The sequence below is a fragment of the Myotis myotis genome, unplaced genomic scaffold, assembly GCF_014108235.1.
Source record: "Myotis myotis isolate mMyoMyo1 unplaced genomic scaffold, mMyoMyo1.p scaffold_m19_p_2, whole genome shotgun sequence".
Lineage (NCBI taxonomy): Eukaryota > Metazoa > Chordata > Mammalia > Chiroptera > Vespertilionidae > Myotis > Myotis myotis.
In genome coordinates this window covers 127,596,719-127,620,992 of record NW_023416324.1, presented here as the reverse complement: position 1 = coordinate 127,620,992, position 24,274 = coordinate 127,596,719, and the positions used below count along the sequence as shown (strand labels likewise).

The 24,274-nt window shown below is 35.2% G+C and overlaps 1 protein-coding gene across 3 annotated transcripts in view; it reads right to left on the bottom strand.

Annotated features, from left to right (window-relative positions):
* CADM2 (cell adhesion molecule 2) overlaps positions 1 to 24,274 on the bottom strand; it is a 1,212,655-nt gene that overhangs the window by 142,276 nt on the left and 1,046,105 nt on the right. For all 3 annotated transcript variants that reach the window (XM_036349671.1, XM_036349668.1, XM_036349669.1), the window contains one exon: positions 13,206 to 13,376. In XM_036349671.1, the coding sequence (XP_036205564.1) occupies positions 13,206 to 13,376 (171 nt within the window). The remainder of the gene's footprint in view (positions 1 to 13,205; positions 13,377 to 24,274) is intronic.

The window sequence follows — 24,274 nt, the reverse complement described above, 5'->3', positions numbered from 1 at the left end:
GTACCCTGAAGTATGGTTCAGCATTCCCTTTAGATTCAAAATACAAAATTCAGTAAATAAGTAAATGCCAAAGCAGATAATATGCTTAACATGTAGTTCTATGAAATGTTTATGAATACCACCAAATAACCCCTAAGTTACCAAACTCAAGGGATATAATACAGTACTCTTTTATTTCACATCAGAATCTTGGCATGAAATAAAATGTTGATTAGACTCAAATGTTGATTAGACTCTATTACTAAAAATTATCTTTAGATTTCTCTAGTAATGTTCCTCCACCCTACCCATCCCCAACATTTCTGATTCAACTCTAACATTTCTACTTATTCTTTCTCAGATCTGTTCAGTTGTCTTCTTATATTTACCTTTAGATATTGAGATCACTGAGAATGGTATTAACAATCTATTGTCACATAATTCTCCCTCGGCCCTTTCAGCTGCACCCAACTTATTAGTTTCTATCTATTCACCAATCACTCCCAAGTTTATGTCCCAGAGCAGTTCTGTACTACATGCTACATTATGTGTATGGAGCACCTATATGGCATGTCCACTTGAATGTCTGAAAGACACAGCACATTTGATATGTCCAAAATGAATTCAAAGCCTGTAACCCTCCCCATATAGTCCTGTTCCAGGAATCTCTATTCCAAAGACTCAGTTATATACACCAGATACCTCTTGTTTCCTTATCTTTTCTAAACCAATGAACTAATCACATCTGGTTGATATACCTCCTAAATAATTTTCAAATCTCATTTCTTTTTTGATTGCTTCACAACCACTTCTTTCATCTACTTTACCAAACTAGTGAATGATCTCCCTTGTACCAATTTTTCACCCCTCATATTTCTAGAACTAAATAAACTCATCTCCTCAAAACATGACTCTGATAACATAAATTTTCTGGTTAAAATCTTGTGTGGTTAATCTTTGCTTTTAGGATTCCAAGCAAAATAATTAGTATAGCCTTGCTAAGGACAACTATTCATTACCCCCAAATTGGGTCAGATACCTCTGCTACATGTTAGCTTTTTCATCTTGTGTAATTTTCAAAGTCGCTGCTGTATCCTCAGTGTCTGCAGCGTGCTTTACACAAAATCTGTGCTTAGTAAATAAATTCTTAAATAAATGAACACACAAGTTTGCATACATCTTATCAGTATGGTACATTAATTCTGAAATATTAGAAAAATTAATTGAAATTTATTGGCATCTGATGTATGTAAAATTACTCTTAAGTATTCCTAACACAAACTTTAGGTTGACTTTTACTCTAATCTCATATTTAATTTAATTAAATGGCTATTACTGACTCTCTTCCTAGTACAATTTTTTTGCATTAGATAACATTAGTTAACAACTTTCCATGATTATTAAATGAATTGTTTTAATTCAAATACTGCATACTAATTTTTTCTCCTCATCTTTTATAGGGAAAGAACTCAATTTTAACATGGCTGCTTTATCTACCACATTTTGAGCATTCAAGATTCAAGATCTTAACATATTCAGTTGTGTGTCTCCAGATCTGAACAAAATGTCTGATAGGTTGTATAAAATAGGTATATATTCATTTATTAAAAAATCATATTTTAGTACTTAGTAGTAAGCAAACAAAATATTCGTATTTTAAAAGCATAGCCGAAACCAGTTTGGCTCAGTGGATAGAGCGTCAGACTGCAGACTGAAAGGTCCCAGGTTTGATTCCGGTCAAGGGCATGTACCTGGGTTGCAGGCACATCCCCAGTAGGAGATGTGCAGGAGGCAGCTGATCGATGTTTCTCTCTCATCGATGTTTCTAACTCTCTATCTCTCTCCCTTCCGCTCTGTAAAAAATCAATAAAATATATTTTTAAAAAATAAAAATAAATTTAAAAAAGCATAATATTTCCTTTAAGACTTTTGCAGGAAAAAATATTTTTTAGACTCTGATTTTAAAATTGTAGAAATATGAAAGCACACTTTTTTCTTAACTATTAATTTTTACTTACCTAAAAAAATTAGAGAGAAGCACAGTTGCTCTCAAAAGATACATTGATAGGCACATATTGTTATTTTCTAATTCAAAATTTAACAGGAAGTAAGATTATTTTCTGTTCTATTTGAATGATTCAGGATTTGAATCAAAGTAAATATATGGCTCTAGTAGAATGGATTTTCTATATCTTTACCATGATTTTAGAAAAAGAAAAGATTTAATAAAGCTACTACTAAATCATCTAATGGACAATTTTGCTTGGCAATGTCTGGTGGCATTTTTGTTTGTTATAGTGTGGGGAGAGTACAGGGAGTACCATCAGCCTTTAGTGGACTGAGGCCAGAGTGCTGCTGAGCATTCTACAGTGCACAAGACAGTCCTGCACAACAAAGCATTGTCTGACCCAAAGCCAACAGTGCCCACCTCTGAAATACTTACATTTACTCTATTCATGACCTATCATTCTCTTCCTTGTTACAACAAATTGGGGACTATTAGAGAACAGTGAAGTTGTGCACATTTATATGGGACGAAAGGCCCAGTACACGAAAATCATGCACTCGGGGGTGGGGGGAGTCCCTCAGCCCAGCCTGCACCCTCTCAGAGTCAGGGAGCCCTCAGGGGATGTCTGAATGCTTGTTTAGGCCCACGGTCAGACATCCTTAGTGCTGCTGCCGAGGCGGGAGAAGCTCCTGCCACCGCCACTGTGCTCACCAGCCATGCACCCTGCTTCTGGCTGAGCAGCGCTCCCCCTGTAGGAGCACACTGACCCCCAGGGGGCAGCACCTGAGTGTCTGCCCCTAATAGTCAGTGTGCGTCATAGTCACGGTCATTCAGCCATTCTGTTGATTTGCATATTAGTCTTTATTATATCGGATGCTTGGTCTTTTCTCAGATCTTAGTTTACTTGTGTAATGAAAGGAATGCTGAATACTCTGACTGAGGCCATTGTGATACATCCCTGAAATAACAATCTTTAAAACAAATTCTATCCACATTTCAAGGCCTACCACTTTTGACATACAAGAGTTAACTGAAACCATTTCAGCCACAGTCCTACACTGTTCATTTCCTCCATGTAAGACATACCAACTTATTTTTCTCGTTTGCAAATTTGAAATAAAACTCCAACCTCACTTTCCTTTTAATTCCTAAAATTCTTTTCATAATGTTCAAAATGATCAGGCACTTTTCTTTTAATGATCTGTTAAATTCCTTTTAATGCTACTGAAACATTACTGTTGTGGTGATAATTTATTCTTTTCAACAAATAGGTATTAATTCCTATGTGTACAAGATCCATTATTACTACTACTATTCAACTGCTATACATCCAGAAATATAGGAATCCATAGGAATTTTGTCCCAATGAGAAAGATAAATCATGTTTCATTTAAAATATTGCAAAGTTTAAAAATGAAAGCAACATAGCACTCTGATGAAGTATTATGGGAGTCATTTAGGAAGAGATTATACATGTTTGTCAGAAACAAAGAAAGTTTCCTAGAGAAGTGGCCCTTCCAACAATTTATAGAATGCATAGATTTGAACTGGTGGAATTATTCCAGAGGGGGAAAAAAGGGAGAGAACTCAAGGCAGACTTGGATAAAGAGTTGACCTAGAGAAGAATATGGGCTATTTAGGAGGATTTGAGAAATACTGTGAAGTATAGGGCACCTTATCTTAAAAGGGGTGCTGAGAGCAGCATTTTATGAGATATATTAAAAGCCTTGAATGTTAGGCTGGAGTTTGACTATCACATAAAAGCAAGAAGAAATCTCCTTAAGTTTTTGACCAAGTGATTATCAGGCTCAGAACTAAGTTTTAGAGTGCTATTTGGCCATGTGTAAAACTGAATGGATCAGGGAGCAACTGGAAACCAAATATCTCTATTATAAAGTTGAACCACCGGAAGATCTTATGGAGAAGACAAGGTAGCAGTAAAATTACAGAGAGTAAATGTTTCCATATTTTTGTTTATATTCTATTTCATAAATCGTTTAAATTGTAAGCTCTACAGTGCATAATTTTAAGTGCATTTTCTCTATATTCCATTTATTATCCTTACTTACATCTTAGTTTCAAATCCTTGTTTCTCCAATATCTTATTTAAGTTATTATAATTAACTGTAAAATATTCAGAAATAAAGAAATTTATAATCTAGAAATTTATGATAACCCAAACAACAAAATAAATAAAATCTAGAAGTTTATCAAATGGAATTTTTTTTTATTAATGCCCTGATAAAGTGATATAAATTGCTGTTTTGATTTGATGTTGCTGATAGGTTAGTTTTGCTTTGGAGGGCTGAGAGAAATTTAACTTTTTGATAGCTTGAGCACTAAAGATGGATTACTTAGGAAAAGGCATCAGAAAGTCATTTGTTGAATTTCATCATTAGGTAGGGCATTTGGGCACTTCTGAAAGTTCTTTAAAAAAGAGAGGGGCTCCATATCAGCATTTAAAAAAGAATATGAGAAATCAAAATCCATTGTGGTCCCAAACATTTCAAGCTGAATAAATGAGAAACTGCAGATGGGAGAAACTAAGGCTCAGAAAGGTACAAGGAAACATAGCAGTTATGTGTAGAACCTGATACAGAACTCAGGCCATTGGATTCCTGGCCCGGGCTCTTTCCTGAATGTAGTGCTTCCCATTCACATTGCCAAACAGCCAAACAAACAAACAAACTCTCAGTTGTCTATGAGAGTTATGGTGGGATTTTCTTCTTCTCTAGTTGCTCTGGGTTCTTCAGTTGGCCACCATTGAGGGACTCCTGCTGCAGCGCTTTGCAGCAAGACTGGGAGTGGTCCTTGGGCTGCATCTTAAAGCTGTTCATGTTTTTGATATAATTTTAAATAAACACTATCAAAGGCACCATGCAATAAATTCATCATGGGGACAGAAAAAGAAATAGTAAATAATTAAATGAACACATGAATGCAAAGTTGCTTTAGTTTTTATAAATCTGCCATGGAAGGGTTTATGCTTTCAATGTTGATTTAACAAACATGCAACAATAATAGGCACTGCATAGGTTAAGTCGAATGTAATGACAGGTAAAACTATGCAGCTTGCCCTGACCGGTTTGGCTCAATGGATAGAGCATCGGCCTGCGGACTCAAGGGTCCCAGGTTCGATTCCGGTCAAGGGCATGTACCTTGGTTGCAGGCACATCCCCAGTAGGGGGTGTGCAAGAAGCAGCTGATTGATGTTTCTCTCTCATTGATGTTTCTAACTCTCTATCCCTCTCCCTTCTTCTCTGTAAAAAAATCAATAAAATATATTTTAAAAAATAAACAAAACAACAACCCCCAAAAAAACTATGCAGCTTGGTGCAGAGTTATCTTAGTTCGTGTTTGCCAATCATTGGGTCTATTTTTATTTCACACGTTATCTAATCTTTAAAATGTCACCTTCCATACCATTTTGGTAAACATCTGAAAGTGAAAAATCATCATCATAAAAAGGTAATTATAAAAGTCAAATGAAACTGTAACTGCATACTTACAAGACATAGTTTCCAGGAATTTTCTCCTTTAGGATGATGGCATTTTACGTATAGTTTTTATGAATAGAAAGAAAAATATATTTAAGAAATGCTTTTATTTTCTTGATATCGCTAAATATGTTTGATTTATATCAGTGATAGTGAATAGTATGTTTCCTAGGCAAAATCACAAATAAAACAGTCTCTTTATATTATCTGTACTTGTATTATTTTCATTCTCAAGCTTTTCCATTTTCCTCCACAATATATAGACCTAATAGGAAGTATTAGCTAGACCTCTTTGTATTCATAAGAAACAATACATTACTTCTCTATTAAAAACAATACTAAAAAGCCAAGCATTTATGATGCATTCTCTGATTTAATGCTTACCAAAAAAATAAAGTAGGTATGTTTTCCAGAGGAGCAAATTGAGTTTTAAGCTAAGTAGTATGAAGTCACAAAGAAAAGCTTGAGTTCCAACCTATCCTTATCTGACTTCAGAACTTCAACTTTAAAATATGCAATATTGATTTTCAAGGTCACACTGCATTCAAAATATAATCTGTTAAGAAGTTTATATTTCACCCCGGAGATAGTCAGCCTGTATTTGGACACTAAACATTGTAGTCTTGTAAAAGCACAGCCCAGCCCTCTATGGACACAGCTAACATATTGCCTCAAATAATCGATAGACTTCCACCACCCACAAATGGCTCCAGTGTCAACAACCTAGACTTAAAACAAAAAACTAAATAGCAAATTACAAAATTTTAGGCATCACAAAGAAAATAGAAAAGGTATTTTGGAGGCCAGAATAAAACTTTCCATAATTCTGTAATAATTATTTAAATCATGAGTCTTATTTTTAAAAATATAAAGAAAAATGTTCACCCTAAAAAGAAATGTAAGATTAATGCTCAGTATAATATTTGAGCCCAATGGCCTCAGTTTTAGTTTTGAGTTACTTTTTGAAATAGTTGTATTTTTGGAAAATATATTTCATTATTTGCATTATTTTTTTTTAGAGGTCTTCCAAAAATCAAAGAGAAATCTCACTTAAAAAAAAGATTTAAAATTATCCTACTTTGCAATTACGACTCATAAGTATGAGATATATTATAAAAATACAGTGGTGTTATATTTCTTATAAAAATCTTGCTACCTCAACATTGTATAATTACTTCACTATTTACTCATCCTTAACTCAATTATCCCCAAATATGCTAAAAGAAATGACATAAGGTAATTGATTTATGATGAAATCATCTAGAGTGGTGGTATCTGATATAGTAACAATCGGGCATATATGGCCATTTAAATTTAAATGTAAATCAATTAAAATTAAGTAAAACTTAAAGCACAATTTCTTAGTAACAAGATCCACACTTCAAGTGCTGAGTAGCCACGTATAGCTAGTTATTGGCTACTAGTTTAAGACAGATATACAACACTGCCATCATCACAGAAAGTTCTATTGAACATTCATTCTAAAAAAAATGTTCCAATCTGTCTCTTGTGCTGTTCGTTTTCAATAACAGCTGATTTTTTGAAGTAATTTTGTCAATGTCACATAAAGAAAATAAATGTTGATCTATTGTCTTCTTTTCTGTTTTGTGCATAGTTTTTTCTGTTAGTACAAATACATCATTCTTACTAAGAATGATCTAAAATCTGACTCATACAACCTGTTCTTCTACAAATTAAATCAGAAAAAAGTTATTGTTTTGATCAGATGTGCATAAAAACAGAAAGATGAATAAGAATTTCAATTTATAAAAAGCATGTGGCTTTTTCCACAGCTCATGTGTAAACTATGTTGTTACTTATTATGTGAAGTGTGCAGGCATTTGTGGTTCACAATGAAAAGTCAACATTTTCTTTAATTTCAAGTTTAAAGAAGCTCTCTTCCATCATAGTGGCAGTAAAATTTATGATTAATATTTTATAAAGACATAAAAGTTGCTGTGATATATTTTATAGGCTGAGTCCTTCTAAATTGTATATTGCAAGATTAAAAAGTTAAAACATTTAGCCCTAAAAATGGAATTTCTCCTAATATTTTTTTTCATCATGCTCCTTGACACTATGTGTTCAATACTTATTTCTGATTTCTCATCAAACTTGCCTTTCCACAATAACACAGAATTTTTATTTCAGGTGAAATCATAACTTTCCATTATTTTAGAGATGTATATTTACTCTGTCACTCACCACAGAAAAAAATACCATCTTTTCTGATTTAGAGATCAAATAAACTAAAAATTTTTTATTTGAGCCAATCTTTGCAAATATTCATAGGAATTTTGTAAAACAAGGCGGAAATCCTAAATCAATGTCCCATAAATTCTAAACTAACCACCTTCTGTTTTTAAAAAGAACTCTTCCTAGTTTCCTCCACGTGTATCCATGGAAATTTCCATATCATATATATTGCCCTTGTGCACCTAAGTCGATCTACAATCTACTGTCTCTGAAAACAACCATTGAGATATTAGATGTTTATAAAGATTATTAGAGGCCTGGTGCATGAGATTCATGCACTCTGGGGGTGTTCCCCAGCCTTGCCTATGCCCTTTCACAGTGCTGCAGCCCTGCAATCGATCTCCCCAAAGAGGTAGGCCCTGCCCACACATCCAGGGATCCTCGATGGATTATCCCAAAGAGGTAGGTCATAGCCAGAAGACCCCAAGCTGAGGGACCCCCCACCTCACCGCATGGAGGTGAAGCTGCCGGGACCTGCCTCCAGGGCTCCCCGTGCACTCAGCCCCACCCACCCGTGTGTGCCTGCTGCGCGTGCAGCCTCCTGGTGATGGATTGTGATGGCATGAGTGTGTGACAACCATTAGCATATTAGCTCTTATTATATAGGATACCCATTTCCTCTAATTTTGATGCGGACCATTGATAAATGTCCCCTTCCCACTCTCCTCCCCTCATTTCATCTATGGGAAATGTTCTGCACCACTAAAGGAATATATAGCATTATTATCAGTTAGTTGTAATTAACTTCACATATCGAATGATGGTATGCTAGATGCGAGGGGGAAAAAAAATTAAATAGATCTGGTCTCTGCCTTCTAGCACTTACATATTAAATCATGATAGAATGAGTTGTTATTTTTAATTGGCCAGCAAGTATAACATTTTTCACATAAAGTGTTCTAAAAAATTAGGCAATTCATTTGGCTTCCTCCATAAAGTCTGATTCATAACGCATATTAAAATATGGTGAACAGCTAAAAATGCCTAGGAAGTGTATAATAGTTCCATGTTTTACTCCCAAGAAAGTGAAAATGCCTGGCAGCTGACAATTGGCATCTGATAACTAAGCTGAAATATTTTCAACAAATATAAACAATTCTCAAGAATCTAAACAATAATCAGATGAAGCCATTCTGTGACTATGGAGTGGAATAAGCCAAAGGCAAGTCTATTCCATGACCAGATCTGAAACAAGATAGAGCTCAGGACACTCAGCAACAATAAAAAATGGCATATTAACTATTTCATCTTTATAATAGCAAATGTAATTCTGCTTTAATATTTTTGCTTTCTAGGTAAAAATTACCAACATATTCATTACTAGATTTCTCCCAATCCTGACAGCATCCAACTCCAAAACCCTTTTTAAAATATTCAGGACAAGCCTCTCCTAATTCTAGTTATAAAGCCTCTCCTAGCTCTTACCATGCACTCAGAGATGTCTGGTAAGCTTTCTTCTTTTCCATAGCCACTAAATAAGCCTGATTTGGTAGATGTCCAATGATCTTTGGCTGGCAGTCTCCAACATGCCTTATGGTCCAATTTTTATAATTTTATTTTATATGTTTAAAATTATAGCTAAGTGAGTAAATACTATTCTAAACAGTCTTATATGGCTTGATGTGTAAGTGAAAAAATATTTAAGATGCTGATGATCTGTATCCTCTCAGTATATCAAATTACAAGGTGTACCAGTTAATAATGCGACGTTTTTTTCAATAGATGGAGTTGATATATATGCAATATGATATGTATGCTATTTAGTTGTATTGACAACAGGCTTCAAAACTTCATATGTCAGATTTGCTGAAGGTGTTAACATCATAGATATTTTTACACTAAAAAATGTCGAATTTTGTGCCAAAAAAAAGCATTTGCAGGAACTTATAATTTATTAATTTATTTTGAAGAAAAGTGCTGCTGAATACTTTGGGAAGCTTATGGTGAACATGCTCCATCTCAAGATACTTGTGAACGCTGGTTTAAATGCTTTAAAAGTGATGATTTCGATGTTAAAAACAAAGAACGTCCAGGTCAACTGAAAAAGTTTGAAGACCAATAATTGCAAGCATTATTAGATGAAGATGCCTGTCAAACTCAGAAACAACTTGCAGAAAGATTAAACGTTGCTCAGCAAACGATTTCTAATCATTTACAAGCAATGGGAAAGATTTTAAAGAAAGGAAAATGGGTGCCATGTCAACTGAAGGAAAGACAAATGGAAAACCAAAAAGTCATCAGTAAAATGTTGCTTCAACGGCACTAAGGAAAGTCTTTTTTTTTTTCATCGAATTGTGACTGGTGATGAAAAGTGGATTTATTTTGAGAATCCCAAATGCACAAAATCATGTGTTGATCCAGGTCAACCATCAACACTGACTGCAAGGCCAAATCGCTGCCTTTTGGTGGGATCAGGAAGGTGTGGTGTATTATGAGATTGTAAAACCAGCTGAAATCATTAATTCTGATCCCTACTGACAAAAAATAATCAATTTGAACAATGCTTTGATTGTAAAATGACAAGAATGGGCCAGAAGACATGGCAAAGTAATTTTGCTTCATGATGACACACCATCACACACTTCAAAACCAGTTAAAGACACATTAAAAGATCTTGCCTGGGAAGTATTCACCCACCCGCTGTATTCACCAGAACTTGCTCCTTCAGATCACCACTTGTACGCACGCACTTTCTGAGCATCACTTCAAAACATACAAAGAAGTGAAAAAATGGGCTCTGAATGGTTTGCCTCAAAACAGGAAAAGTTCTATTAAAACAACATTCACAAATTACCTGGAAGATGGGGAAATGTGTAGCTAGCGATGGACGTTACATTGAATAAAGCATGTTTGATGTTTCTCTTGAAATCATGTTTTCTTTGATTACAAAATCTGCACTATTAACCAGTACACCTGGTATATAACTTTTTATATTTTAAAAGACATGTTTATGAAATAAGAAAAAGAGAAAAGAGCCTATGGACTAAACATTTTTGTGCCCCCCTCTCCCCCCGCAATTCATATATTAAAACTTAATTCCCAATGTGATATTAGGGAGTGTGGCCTTTTGAAGGTCATGCCTGAGATTAGTGCCCTTATAAAAAAAGAGCCCAGAGGGCTCCTTTAGCCCCTTCTGCCAAGTGTGGACAGAGAGAGAAGACAGCCCTCTATGAACCAGGAAGCAGGCCCTCACCAAGTACTGAATGTGCCTGAACCTTGATCTTGGACTTCTAGCACATAGAACAGTAGGAAATACATTTCTGGCCCTAGCTGGTTTGGCTCAATGGATAGAGCCTCACCCTGTGGACTGAAGGGTCAGGATTTGATTCTGGTCAAGGGCATATGCCCGGGTTGTGGGTTCGATCCTCAGTAGAGGGCATGCAGGAGGCAGCAAATCAATAATTCTCTCTCATCATTGGTGGTTCCATCTCTCTCTCCCTCTCCTTTCCTCTCTGAAATCAACAACAATATATTTAAAAAAATAAAAAAGAAATATATTTCTGTTGTTTAGAACCCACACAGTCTATGCTATTTTGCTAATGGGGCTTAAATTTACATATGTTGAATTTTTATTTAATGTCATAATCTTGACTTAATTTGTCTAGTTTGCTCCTCATGGAAATTAATTCTCTAGCTTATATTCAAACCTTAAGCATTTTAAATAATTGTCCCAAGGTCGCACAGCAAATAAATTTTGAAATTTGGAGATAACCTCAGGTTGAGCTATGAAATGTGCTTGCTTCTGAACATGTTTCAATGAGAACAGGAAGAAAATTGATAAAATTAATGTAATATAATTAAAAGTATTTAAAATTATAATAATTTCAACATCAAGTAAACTAAGAATACTTAAACCATGATGGGCAATAATTAAAAATCATAATCAGATTAACATTTTTTCTATCAAGAATAATTTTTAAAAGTCTGGTCCCTGGTACCTCGAAATTATCTCATAATATTCTTTTTTTCCCATAGTTCACTCTACCCCAGTTTCACTGATATTTTTGCTGTTTATAGAAACATAAAAAATAAAGGGATGCTCCTTTTTCATGGTCTTTATACTTGCTTTCCCCTCTCTCTGTGTGTATGTGTATATATAATATTACACATATGTATATATACAGCGCGCGCACACACACACACACACACACACACACTTTCCTTGACTCCCATTCCCACCTCTCCAATTGAACTCCTTATCACCACCCCTGATTTATTTTTCCCATATACATTACTACATAACATAATATATGTTGTATTCATTTATTTTGCTTTTCTGTCATTCCTACCTAGAACAGGTGCTGTAAAAGTTTATTGCTGTTAGTGGTGATGGTGATTTTGACGCTTGGGGACAATCTTGATTTGTTTTGTTGTTCTGTTTGACCACTAATGCAACCCCAGTGTCCAAACAATATCTGTTACACAGTAGGCACTCAAAAACTTCTTGTTGAATAAATAAGTAAATGAGAACAAAATTTGAGACATATTACAAGACCAGTACTTATATTTAAAATGTTAGTATTTAATGTGATTTTACATCTCACTTCTACATTCAATCTATAACTTTAATAGATAAAAGCAAACAAAAATCTCTAATATTTAAAAATCAAGTAATCCAATTCAGAAATACAACATTCTGTGTTCTCCTCTTTTTCTTTCCCACATTATCTTACTTATTTCAATTCATTTAATTTCATTTTGATAAATATTTATAGATCACCTCTCCCAAGGACCTTGCCAACAATTAAAATGTTATGATTACAAGTTCACTATTTGTTAGTTGTGTGAACTTGGCCAAGTGACTCAACCTGTATAATCTTTGGTGTCTTCATCTGTAAATTGTGACTAAAGTTAGAGTAACTGATGCCCTTACAGATAACATGAGATGAGATGATGCCAGCAAAGCATTTAGCACTGCCTCTGAACTATTGGTGTCATCAAAATAATTTTGTTCTTATCACTTGTAAATAATGATGCTATTTATAAAGTAAACATGCTAGCTAGATATATTCTTGCAGTCATATAGACAGTATATTTCATAGAGAAAGTAAAAGAAATGAGTCTAAATTTAAAAGCACAGATAGAAAGCCACGTTTGCATGCAACAGTTACTTACATACAATAAAGCTCATCAATGCCCTTTTCAGACTCCTAACTCTCTGATTCTGCCAAAATTACCACTCCTCCTCCCCTACTCAGATGCACACACAGACATCAAGTCACTCACTATTTGGAAGGTAATGAGGAGTTTTAACCTTTTGATGCCACCTTTATTTTTATTCCTTGACTGTAATGATAGTCAGCCAAGAACTTCTTTCCTTTGAACATGATTAATGCTATTTGAGGGTACTTTTACTGCATTTTGCTGTACATTTCCTGTAACTTTACCTAATTTTGAAATGATTTTAAATGTAGATGAGCAGATTTGCTGCCGATATAAATGGGGAGGAAAGAGCTTTTACTTACAGTGTATTTCTAGCACCTGCATCGCTACCTGAGGAGTGGCATTGAGGGATTCATGGTCGACTCTGCAGATAACCGCCACCCCGTCGTCGCTCCTGTCCACTCGGAAATCCAGTGTGCTGCTGACAGTGAAAGTCTTGCGATTTGCATCCTCTTCTTTTAAATATTTTACATCTGAAAATAAAATATGAATTAAAAATTTCTGTGACAGTCTCCTTCAATATGTAACATTCCATTTAAGAAGAGGGCAATTTTAATGAATTAGAAATCAAAATGAAGGACTAAGGTTAAGATACCATTCTAATAAGATCTTAAATATAGTTGAGGAAAAACGCTGTCCCATTTACTCAAAACTCTTAGTGGATGCACCTTCTTCCTATATTTATCAACGTTTAAAAGCAAATATTTGTTAGTTTAACATTTAATACATTTGAATTTGAGAAAATAAAAATACACTACTTGACAAAAATAAAATTTAAAAGTTAAATGCAGAAAGAATAGGGCAAGACAAAACACTTTTATTCCTTAGTGAGAGGTGCTTTTTATACTCCCCTTTAAAAATCAGGCCATTTTACATTATTAATCTCCCTTCTTTGGATTTCAATTGTATTTTATATTTTTAAGTAAATATATTTTTATTGATTTCAGAGAGGAAGGGAGAGGGAGAGAGAGATAAAAAACATCAATGATGAGCGAGAATCATTGACCTGCTGCCTCCTGCATGCCCCATACTGCAGGTTGAGTCCACAACCCCGGGCATGTGCCCTGAAAGGGAATCAAACCGAGACCGCCTGGTTTATGGGTCAATGCTCAACCACTGAGCCGTGTCAGCTGGGCAGATTTCAATTTTATGAAAGAATAATCTTAATTCTCTGAGCCACAAGCATATTTGGGAAGAGCATTTTCACAACTACCTAGTTCAGCCTAAAAGAAAGTACAATCTACTATTTGAGATAAGATTTTAAAATGAGCGATGTGAGGTGGACATAATTGCTAAAGAATACCTAAGGTGAGAAACTTTCCATCTTTGGTAAAGAAAATATGGTAGTCACCTGAATATTTGGAATATATATATATATACTCAGTGGCCAGATTATTATGGCCACCCCATCAGTACTTTGGTGTGCAGGACTATGCTCCAACCAACTGAGCCACACCAGCTAGGGTGGAAACCAATTTTATAATTGTTATAGACATCTAACGTATTATTCCAAAATATTGGTGCTAATTGTTTAATATAATAACAGCTGCATTTTTAAGAAGAACACATCTGCTTCATTTAGCTATTTTGGTTCCCTGTACAAAAGCAATTTAATGTAACATTAATTGGCCACATAAAATCTGATAGCAATTGTATGTAACATAAAATTTTAATGAGTATCATTAAATAAAATAAACAAAAGTATAATTTGTTGCTTTTAATATTAGCTTACATGACAGCTTATTAGGTTACTAGTAGGCATAAAATGAACAGGGAAAATGCATTGCAAAGAGCAAATCATACTATCTTTCCCATATTTTATGCTGACCACTTCCTTCTGAAACAGACACAATATAGTACTTAAAATTTATTTCATTTTTCACTTTCTAGCTTTATAAGATAACTGATGTATCACACAGTTATAGATAAACAGAAATTTTCTTTGTCTCATAGTTAATTTGTTGATTCCCTGTGTATTTTTGTTTCATGTTCTGTCTGTTTTATAATTGTATTAGAGGCCTGTTGCATGAAAAGATTCATGCAATAGGCCTTCCCTCCCCCTGGCTGCTGGCACCAGTTTTCCTCTGGCACCCGGGACCCAGGCCTTTGCTCCAGCCGGAGCCACCTTCAGTCTTCGCTCTGCCGTTTTGCACCTACGTATGCAAATTAACCGCCATCTTTGTTGGTGGTTAATTTGCATATCTCGCTGATTAGCCAATGGGAGGCGTAGCGAAGGTACGGTCAATTACCATCTTTGTCTATTATTAGATAGGATTTTTTTTCTCCTGTGTCATGCCACTACTGGACATTGTGATCTAGAGCAATATTTCTGAAGTTGGAATGTACTTATTAAGCACTGTATATCTTTTGAATATGCAGATTTGGACCAAATATGTTGTGATGTGGAGTCTGACAATCTGCTGCTGGCTCATGGACCATAGTTTTTGGAGCAAGGGTAGAGCAGACACCAGATACATGGACACCAGTGATATCCAACGAGCGATGATAACCAACGTTAAAGACTGAATATTGGAATATTGAGACTTACTCTGCACATGTACCTTTCTTCTTTCATTTCTTTTTTCTTTCTTTCCTTATCTTCTTTTCTTTCTTGCTTCCTCTTTCTCCCTTAATCCCTCCCCCTTCATCTGTTGCTTTTTTTCTTTCTCCCTTCCTTCCCTCTCTCTCACACCTCTTTTCTTAAGCTCACATTTTACCTTTACTATTTTAAAATATGTATTTCTTCTTTTTTATATTTTTCAAAATAAACATGTTATATATCATGCATTGGTGTAATGGCTAGCAAAAGTTGAGGGCAAATAATAAATAGAGGAGTTTAAAGGATTACTTTGCTTCATAATCTTTGTAGGCACCTCTCTTTATCTAAACCAGGGTCTGGACATTTAAGTACTTGTCCCTTAGTAATCAGAACACTGGTTGTTTTGGTGGGTGGCAGTTGGGATTTATCTATTATGTTTTTGTACTTACATTGCAGATATTAGAAAATTTCTATAAAAAAAACTTTTTAAAAACCTTCCTAGGAATATCCCTTAAGTGTACATCCTATCTAAAAATAGACAAACATCGTAATTGACCGTACCTTCGCTACGCCTCCCACTGGCTAATCAGCAAGATATGCAAGTTAACCGCTAACAAAGATGGCGGTTAATTTGCATACATAGGCACGAAGCAGCTGAGCGAAGACTGAAGGCACCTCTGGCCAGAGCGAAGGCCTGGGTCCCGGGTGCCGGAGGAAAACTGGTGCCAGCATCAGGGGAAGGGAAGGCCTATTGCATGAATCTTTTCATGCAACAGGCCTCAGTCTCAATATAATTTATTTTATAGATATTTCTTGGTGAAGTCTCAAAAACAATATACAAATTTTATATTATGTAAATTTATCAGATTTGGTTTGTAGATAGCAACTTGCTTCTGTTTAGGATTTTTGGTTGTTTATCTCATCAAGAGCTACAGTAGGGGGGAAAAAAGGCAGACTGTTGGACACCCTCTCCCCCCCAGTCAGTAAGTTAACAAGTTCTGAGTCAGGTTAGTCAAGAAAAAAAGCAAAGGGTCATCTCGACTTTTTACATACAAATCTTTCCATAAAATATCAGATGTCAGGAGACACCTTCACATGCACATAGTTAATAGATATATTAATAATTCTGATATATTTGCTTTCTTTACTTTTGTGATTTTGATCCCATTTTAACAGACCTGGAAAGAGACATTCTCATTTTTTATAAATGGAAACCAGCCCTCATCCTGTGGCAGCCCTCTGGATCAAACATGCACCTAAATGGGTCAGTTTCCATTTAATCCATTATAAGACCAATAGGCCACACTGGGAACAATGCAGCCCTGACATACATTTTCTGTCTTGTTCCGAGTACTGAAAATGCTATATATTCTCATCATCTGAAGATATCGCTTAGAAATCATATAGAATATTATGTGACTTCTGACCTATTTGGGCCTATCATTCTTTGGAATTCACTTCCGCCACTTCAAAGCCTCAGTATATGCCACAGATAGGGATGCTTATATAGAACTTGAATTTTACTGTTATTTTCATAATCAAAGTTTGTAAAAGTATATTTTGATGGACCAGATGACAATTTTAGTAGGAGAATTTAAATAATTTATTCTGAATCCATACTGCTATTATTATGGCATTTTAATGATTTGACACCATTGTTAGTAAGCTGGCTACATAAACTATTACCATAGAAAACAGAAAATGGGAGCATTATATGAGATACTATGGCTTTCTCCTCAAAAACATGGAGTGACCATATTGAACAATTGGGTATGTTGTGTAATTACTGCTTTAAAAATGTTTTATAGATCAAAAGTTATGTTGATATACATTTCTTATAGATCAACATTTTGAAAACAAAATACATTATTTTTAGAAGACAACTAACAAAACAACCATTTTTTTTCTTAATTGTCATAAAGGAACTCTATCTCGTTAACTTATTCAGTAACTGAGATGCATATTTTAAAACCAGCTTGTCTTAGAGGAAATGTCATTGCATTTTTTCTTAAATTTAAGTATTCAAATGTATTTTACAAAGTATTTTTCTTTAATATTCAAGGTAAGAACTACATTTTATATCAGCTTTAAACTTTCTCCAGACCAAAAATATTGAGGCTAAGACTTACAAGGTAGACCTTTAAAGTGATAACCACAATCCCTTTTCATTGGGAAGGACTGCAAAACAAACTCTTGAGGCAAGCACACCATAGCCTATGAGTACTCCTTCATTCAACATCAAAGGGGCAGATTTATAGAAATCCTTTTCCTATAGAGTGACAGTCATAATCTTGGCTTTCAAGCTATGTCTCAACTATTAACCAGCAACACAGAATAACTATTTTACCTGACAAAGAATTTTACTGAAAATCAGTTTCTTGTTAATAGATTTCAAAAGCTCAGATGAGCAAAACAGCATTTATGAAGAACTGGTGAATGGCTGTACTTCATTGATTTAAATATTCTAAAGCACCTCTCAATGAACTTAGACAAGCGGAGCGTTATACTTCTTACCAAGCTCCTCTTAAGTGCTATCCCACAGGTCTGCATTCAAAGGTACCATAGTAAACCTTGCTTTACATTATCTGGGGCCAACGTAATTCAGAGCATATGCATTTGTCTAAAACTTAGGAACTCAGAGAAGAATTTCCTCTCCTGACTGTCAGTACCAGGAAACATTAAACCTTTTTTGTACAATTGACTTGTGAATATGATAATTAACTGATTTTGACTCTTTCTTTGAAATAGCTAAAGGCCCATTAAAAGTTTGCAATCCATCATTGGCAAATATGAAAGGCTTTATAAAAAGAATGCACTTACTAATTTTACTTTAAGCTCCATCTATTTTTCTATATCAATCTGGCTGCTGCTCCATATTCAATAGCATTACCTTTATATTAATCAGTGATTTCTGGATTTACACAAATCATTCTAGAACAAAGTGAATTAGAAGAGTCATTTTCAAAAACACTGGACCAGTTCAATTTCTGCTGATGGCTTAGGAACAATATTTAAATATTTATTAAGACAATATTTTGGAGCACTAAGAACAATATCAATCTAAGAGAACAGTCAGTAAGGAGTAGTCATTTTCTTTGAAAATTACTGAGGTAAAATCTTAGATTAATATCATCTAAATGGTTAAGTCTGTATTTAGTTCTTTATTTAGTTTTTCTGTGATAGAAGAATACTAAGACTTGGTTTGCCCAGTCCAGTAGAACATCCAGCAAAAGAAAAAAGTCATTGCCTTCAAAAATTAATAAGGTAAAGTCTGAGACCATTCTAACTGAAAATAAGTTTATAACTCAAGTAATTCACTCATTCTGTATATAAAATCCTTGCGCTCTTACCATGTATTTGACACCATGCCCAATTCTGTACAAAAAGTTAAATGAGGAAAATGATCACATTCTAGCAAGGCATATATATATATATATACCTTACATAGCTCATTCATGATCTTATAAAGGTGTATCCTACATAATTTTAATGATCTTATAAAGGTATATCCTGCATAATTTATGGAGTTTATCTTGGGCACTTTGGGCTTAGTTTACATTGTACCAATTATTCATAAATTAAAAAAAAAATCAAAAGAGTGATATATGAAGGGGAGGAAATAGCAGCCTTTTGTAAATCTAATTCCAGACCAAAGGAGTTTATTAGGGACTTCTTAATATTTTATATCTAACAGATTTACAGTCACAAAATGTAAAAAAAAGTATATCTAAATGTGAAAATAAGTTTATAATTCTCTATCGTGTCTGTGCTTGATGAATTGGAATTCATAGTGTCTGCCAGAATCAGGTTTAATAGTTAATCCCTTTCCTATGTAGTTTCTTTTGCAGGCATCCCTTGCTTTTAAATTGCCCTGGTCTGTAACATGGAACTCCAGCCTCGTGTGATTAAACTTGAATAAGTACCTGACCCCACAGTATTTAATTTGTTGGTGGCAAGCATAAAACTTTATCCCCAAATAGAAACTATGTAATTAACAAATCATTCTACTTTTCTATCATTCATCTTAATTAGTTAAGAATTTGAAGAACTCAATGAAATAGAACCTAAAAACACATGCTTAAGTACATATACACATACAGGAACACACACAGCTGGTTCTAGGAAAGTCATTATTTAGCTAATCTAAGAAGAGAGAATGATTCATTGGGTAGATATAAGGTATGCAAAACTGAGGAAGAAGCAGTTAGCTGGTTGCAGAAGACAGAAAGTAGCTAGATCACTATGAAGCTAGTCCATCAGTGAGCTTTTAATATGCAGGAAATAATTGTAATGTATATATCGCTCCTCGGCCTTTTGGCTAAGATCAAGTGTGTTGTAATGTATATAACTAGGCTCCCTCATGCTCTTTTCACTTAACAATGGGCAGGAGCCCTAGCTGGTGTATCTCAGTGGTTAGAGCGATGACCTGTAGACCAAAGGTTTGTGGGTTTGATTCCTCCTCAAGGGCATGTACCTCAGTTGCAGGTTTGATCCCCAAGTCCTCATCAGGGAGCATTGGGAGGCAACCAATTGATATGTGTCTCTCACATTAATGTTTTTCTCTCTCCCTCTCTCTCCCTTCCACCCTCCCTTTCATTCTCTGTAAATAGATATATATGGAAAAAAATACCCTCAGGCAAGGATTAAACAAACAACAATAAAAATACATGGGCAGAAAACCATTACAATCACATTTACCATTCTCCAAGTCTGTTCCCCACTGATCAACGGGGAAAGGGACTGGACAAAGGCAGTTTAGATGCGTGTCTAATAAGATCTGAGTAACGTGGGGAGTGCCTACCTGTCTGCCAGTCATACCTGAAAACAAATTAGTGGTCAGGATGGGCGTGGCCACTGCAAGGGCATGAAACCTGAATATTTAAAATTACAAACAATGGAAGTTTCCTCTCTTCCTGGCTTGGGTTCCTGGCTCGTCTGTGGCAGGGGGGTGAGCTACCCTGTGCCCACATAGTGCAAGGCCATGTTAGACTCAACAAGTTGGACTAAAAGACTTTCATTAGCCTGAATGCTGAACTACCCCAGCAACATGGAATGGAAACTTGGACACTGGCCCTGTTTCTGGTTCTGCTGGAATCCTGGATGTGCCTTTTCTAGGACTGGATTAAGGTGCAGGGGACTTTGGAACCCTAGAAATGTAACTCCACACAAATAAAGTCCTCCACACCCCATCCTCCCATGGGACTTCTGAAAATGCTTATTTCAGTGTCACCCAAAGAACTTCTACCATGGTCCCATGAGTGACAGGGAAATTTGATTATCTGATAACATAACTACATTAAAAATATATCAAACTATAAAATATTTTTAAAATATATTATTCATATAATGTTCATAAAGAAAAGAGGAAGAACAAAATTGAAATTTTTTATAATTTCAAAAAAAGGAAAAGTATAAAATATTTTTGCTTCTTCTAAAGGAAACAATATAAATAAATTTTGATTATTAAGTGTTCAATAAAATATAAATTTATTCTCTGAAAAAAATAAGAATGAGAGACAAAATAATTTGTAAGACTAAATAAAGGGCGATACTTGGAAGATATTAGAATAATTTATGAGTCAACATTGTGAAAATACATGACTGTAAAAAAGAAACCAGGGTGACTTCTGGAACAGCAGCACAGGCGCTCTGCAGACTATCTCTCCAGCAAAACAATAAGAACTGGTGAAAATTATTTAAACATACACACAAATTTAAGGTCTTTTGTTCCCTGAGCATATAACAAATGCAGAACCAATTACTCCAGAAAATCTACTTAATCGTAGTAAGAACAGGTGGGGTCTGTGGCACTAGAGCCATGACCTGCTCCTACCTCCATGCCACCCCCATTCAGTCTGAGTGAATGTAGGGCAAGAAGATGGGGCTTCTCCTCCTTTTCAGCTCCCAGTCAAGGGCTACAGTATTTTCCCAGGAGAGGAACGCAGCCAATATTTCTTATTCCCTTCACTTCTGCATTTGGCTGCAGAGGCTACATTGCAGGGAGTGTGGCTGAGAGATTCAGGTTCTGTTCCTTTACCCAGTTCCCACTTGTAGGCCAGGAATATGGAGTCCTAACAGTTCACATCTCAGGCCACTCATATGAATAGAGGTTTCAAGCCAGAGAGGCCTGCCAACAAGACAGAGTCTACCTCTGCTCTCCCAGCATCTTGCTTTTACAGAGGAGTGAGTGAACTTTAAAAGAAGCAGGTCATGCCCCCATCTCAGGAGGAACATCATAGAGATTTTGCCGAAGGGAAGAGGCAGGCCATAATAAGAGATTTCTAAAGCTCTCTCTAGGGTAAATATTTGCAATAGAGTGTGGGGAAGCTCAAGCCTAGGGCCCTCTTGAAAACTATGAAGATTTGATGGTAAGCAAGTAAAAGGAGACTGTCAGCTCCATGATATCATCAGGCTAAATGATAGGCCACTTGTTTCTGAGAGAAAACCAGAGAAAGAAACGTCCAGAAAGCCTTCTTGTAGTCAAAGAAGACCTCTGAGACTGACCTCAAAATGCAAAGAAGAACCCTCCAGCAAGGGTTCTCAGTTTCACTGGATCATATTTGGAGCAATTTATGCACAGAATATTGTTGAAAACAATAGAGAAATCAGCTGACAAGAGTGGTGGGGAACGGCAATACATAATACCAACAGAGGCAGATAGCTTAGCACAGACACTAGGGAAAAAGCCCTATGGAAACCATTCTCATTCCCAGACTGACTAGCCACATGCAGAAGGCTGTGCCCTCTGAGTGACATCACAGGTTTTGCACTGCAGTGAAAATAGCCCATCTGTTACCAAACAAACAAATAGGCAAACAGCAGTGTGCTGCAGAATGAGATCAGTATCCAGAGTCACTCAATATATTATATAAATGTCCTGCTTTCAAAAAAAAATCACATGCAAAATAACAAGACAGTGTGACTCCTACACACACACACACACACACACACACACACACACACACACAGCAAACATTAGAAACTGCTGGTAGGAAGGCCTCAAATATGAACTTGACAGAATAAGACTTCAAAGGATTCTTTTTAAACACATTAAGAAATTAAAGGAAACCATACTTTAAAAGGATAAAACAAAATAATTGTGAACATCAATAAAAAGGGAGAAATTATAAAGCAAACTAAATGGATGTTCTGGAGTTGAAAAATGCAACAATTGAAATAAAAAATTAGTAGAGGACTCAAAAGTAGTTAGGAAACAAAAGAAATCAGATCTGTACAGATTATGTAATCTGAAGAAAAGAGAGGGGAAATAGAAAAATTAACAAGGGAGTTATATAACTGTGAAATTACTAAAAACTTTAGCTAAATTGATGGTATATTAGTTATCTCTCAACAAAAATGTAGTATAAAGGCTAAATAAAAATGGCGAATCTGGCTTCAATTTAGGAGGTATAAAAACAATGAACACTTTAAAGAGTTATTGAATTGAAAGAAACATAAGGTTGGTCACTTTCTTGGAAGATGCAGACTACATGTAAGACCACTTTCAAGAAACACAATATTTAGTATTCTGTAAATAAAATCATAGACTTCGAACTTTATTATTGAACATTAATCTATACCACTAGAGAATAATTTCAGTAAAATAATCTATCTAGAATTCCCCATTACCAATGCAAATGGAAGAAGAGTTACCAATGCACTTAGATACCGCCCCACTAAAATGTCGATTAGGCCACAATATTGTGAAAAACTATTTGAATCTAATGACTTTTATCGATCAAAAAATTAAAGGATCATTTTTAGAAAGATCTAATTCATAAATTTTGTAAAATATCCTCCTGGGTCCAAAAAGAATCCTTAGCCAAAGTTGATTGAAACAAGATCCTCTCCCCCCAGATATCACAAAAAACATGAAGGATTGAATTTCCATGAAAAAATTAAAGCTGAAGAATGGGAGGTGTCTTTCATGGCATGGCAGAGCCAGAAAAGATCTTTAGGAAACAAGCTGAGGAGCTATTTGAGCAGCTGAGTCTCTCCATGAGCAGATGAGAGCTAAAAAGCTAACATATCTTAATATTTATCTTATTATAACCTCAAGATTGCTTATAGGCAGACGAGTCCTGAATTATTGAGGTGTGTACTTGCTTTAACCCTTAAGTTAAAAACATTAATTTAAAATATAATTTTAAACAAAGTTTAAAACAATACTTCTTTGTTGATAAAATGCTCATTTTTGATAATAAGTGAGGTCCAATAAAAATAATTATATTTATTTAACTGATTGTATAAATGCTATTACTTCCATTTGTATTCCCACAAGGTGTAGAACCCATAATAGCACTGAATTTCTGTGGCTAAATAATAATAATAATAAATCTAACTTTAAAACTAGCAAAATTATTTTTCTAAAATATTCTGTCAAAGTGAGCAGACACATTTCACTCTCATTCATATTCATTTTTTTAGATTATTATATCACCTAAAACAAGCAAGCAGACAAAACTGAGACACGCTACCACTGAAATAAAAGTATTATTTCTCTACATTTCAAAAGCAAAGACAAAAAGACTTCTGCTTCCATCCTAGATGGAGTAATGAAGACAGTTTTACCTCTCATCTAAAGACAACAGTTTTCAAGATATTGAACATCATAGCAATGGAGAGTGATCCCTGACAGATGGAAAACAAATGAGGTGAACCCTAAAATTAGTCCCTGCTTAATGCCTTGAGAGGTTTTCAAGGCTGTGGACCATGCATAGAACCCATGTAGCAGCTGGTGGCCTGCCTGAGTGACGGAGGTGGAGCTGGGGGTCTGAGAAGGCCACAGTAGCTGGAGTTTGCTAGGGCTGGGGACCAAAAAGAGAGGACTGC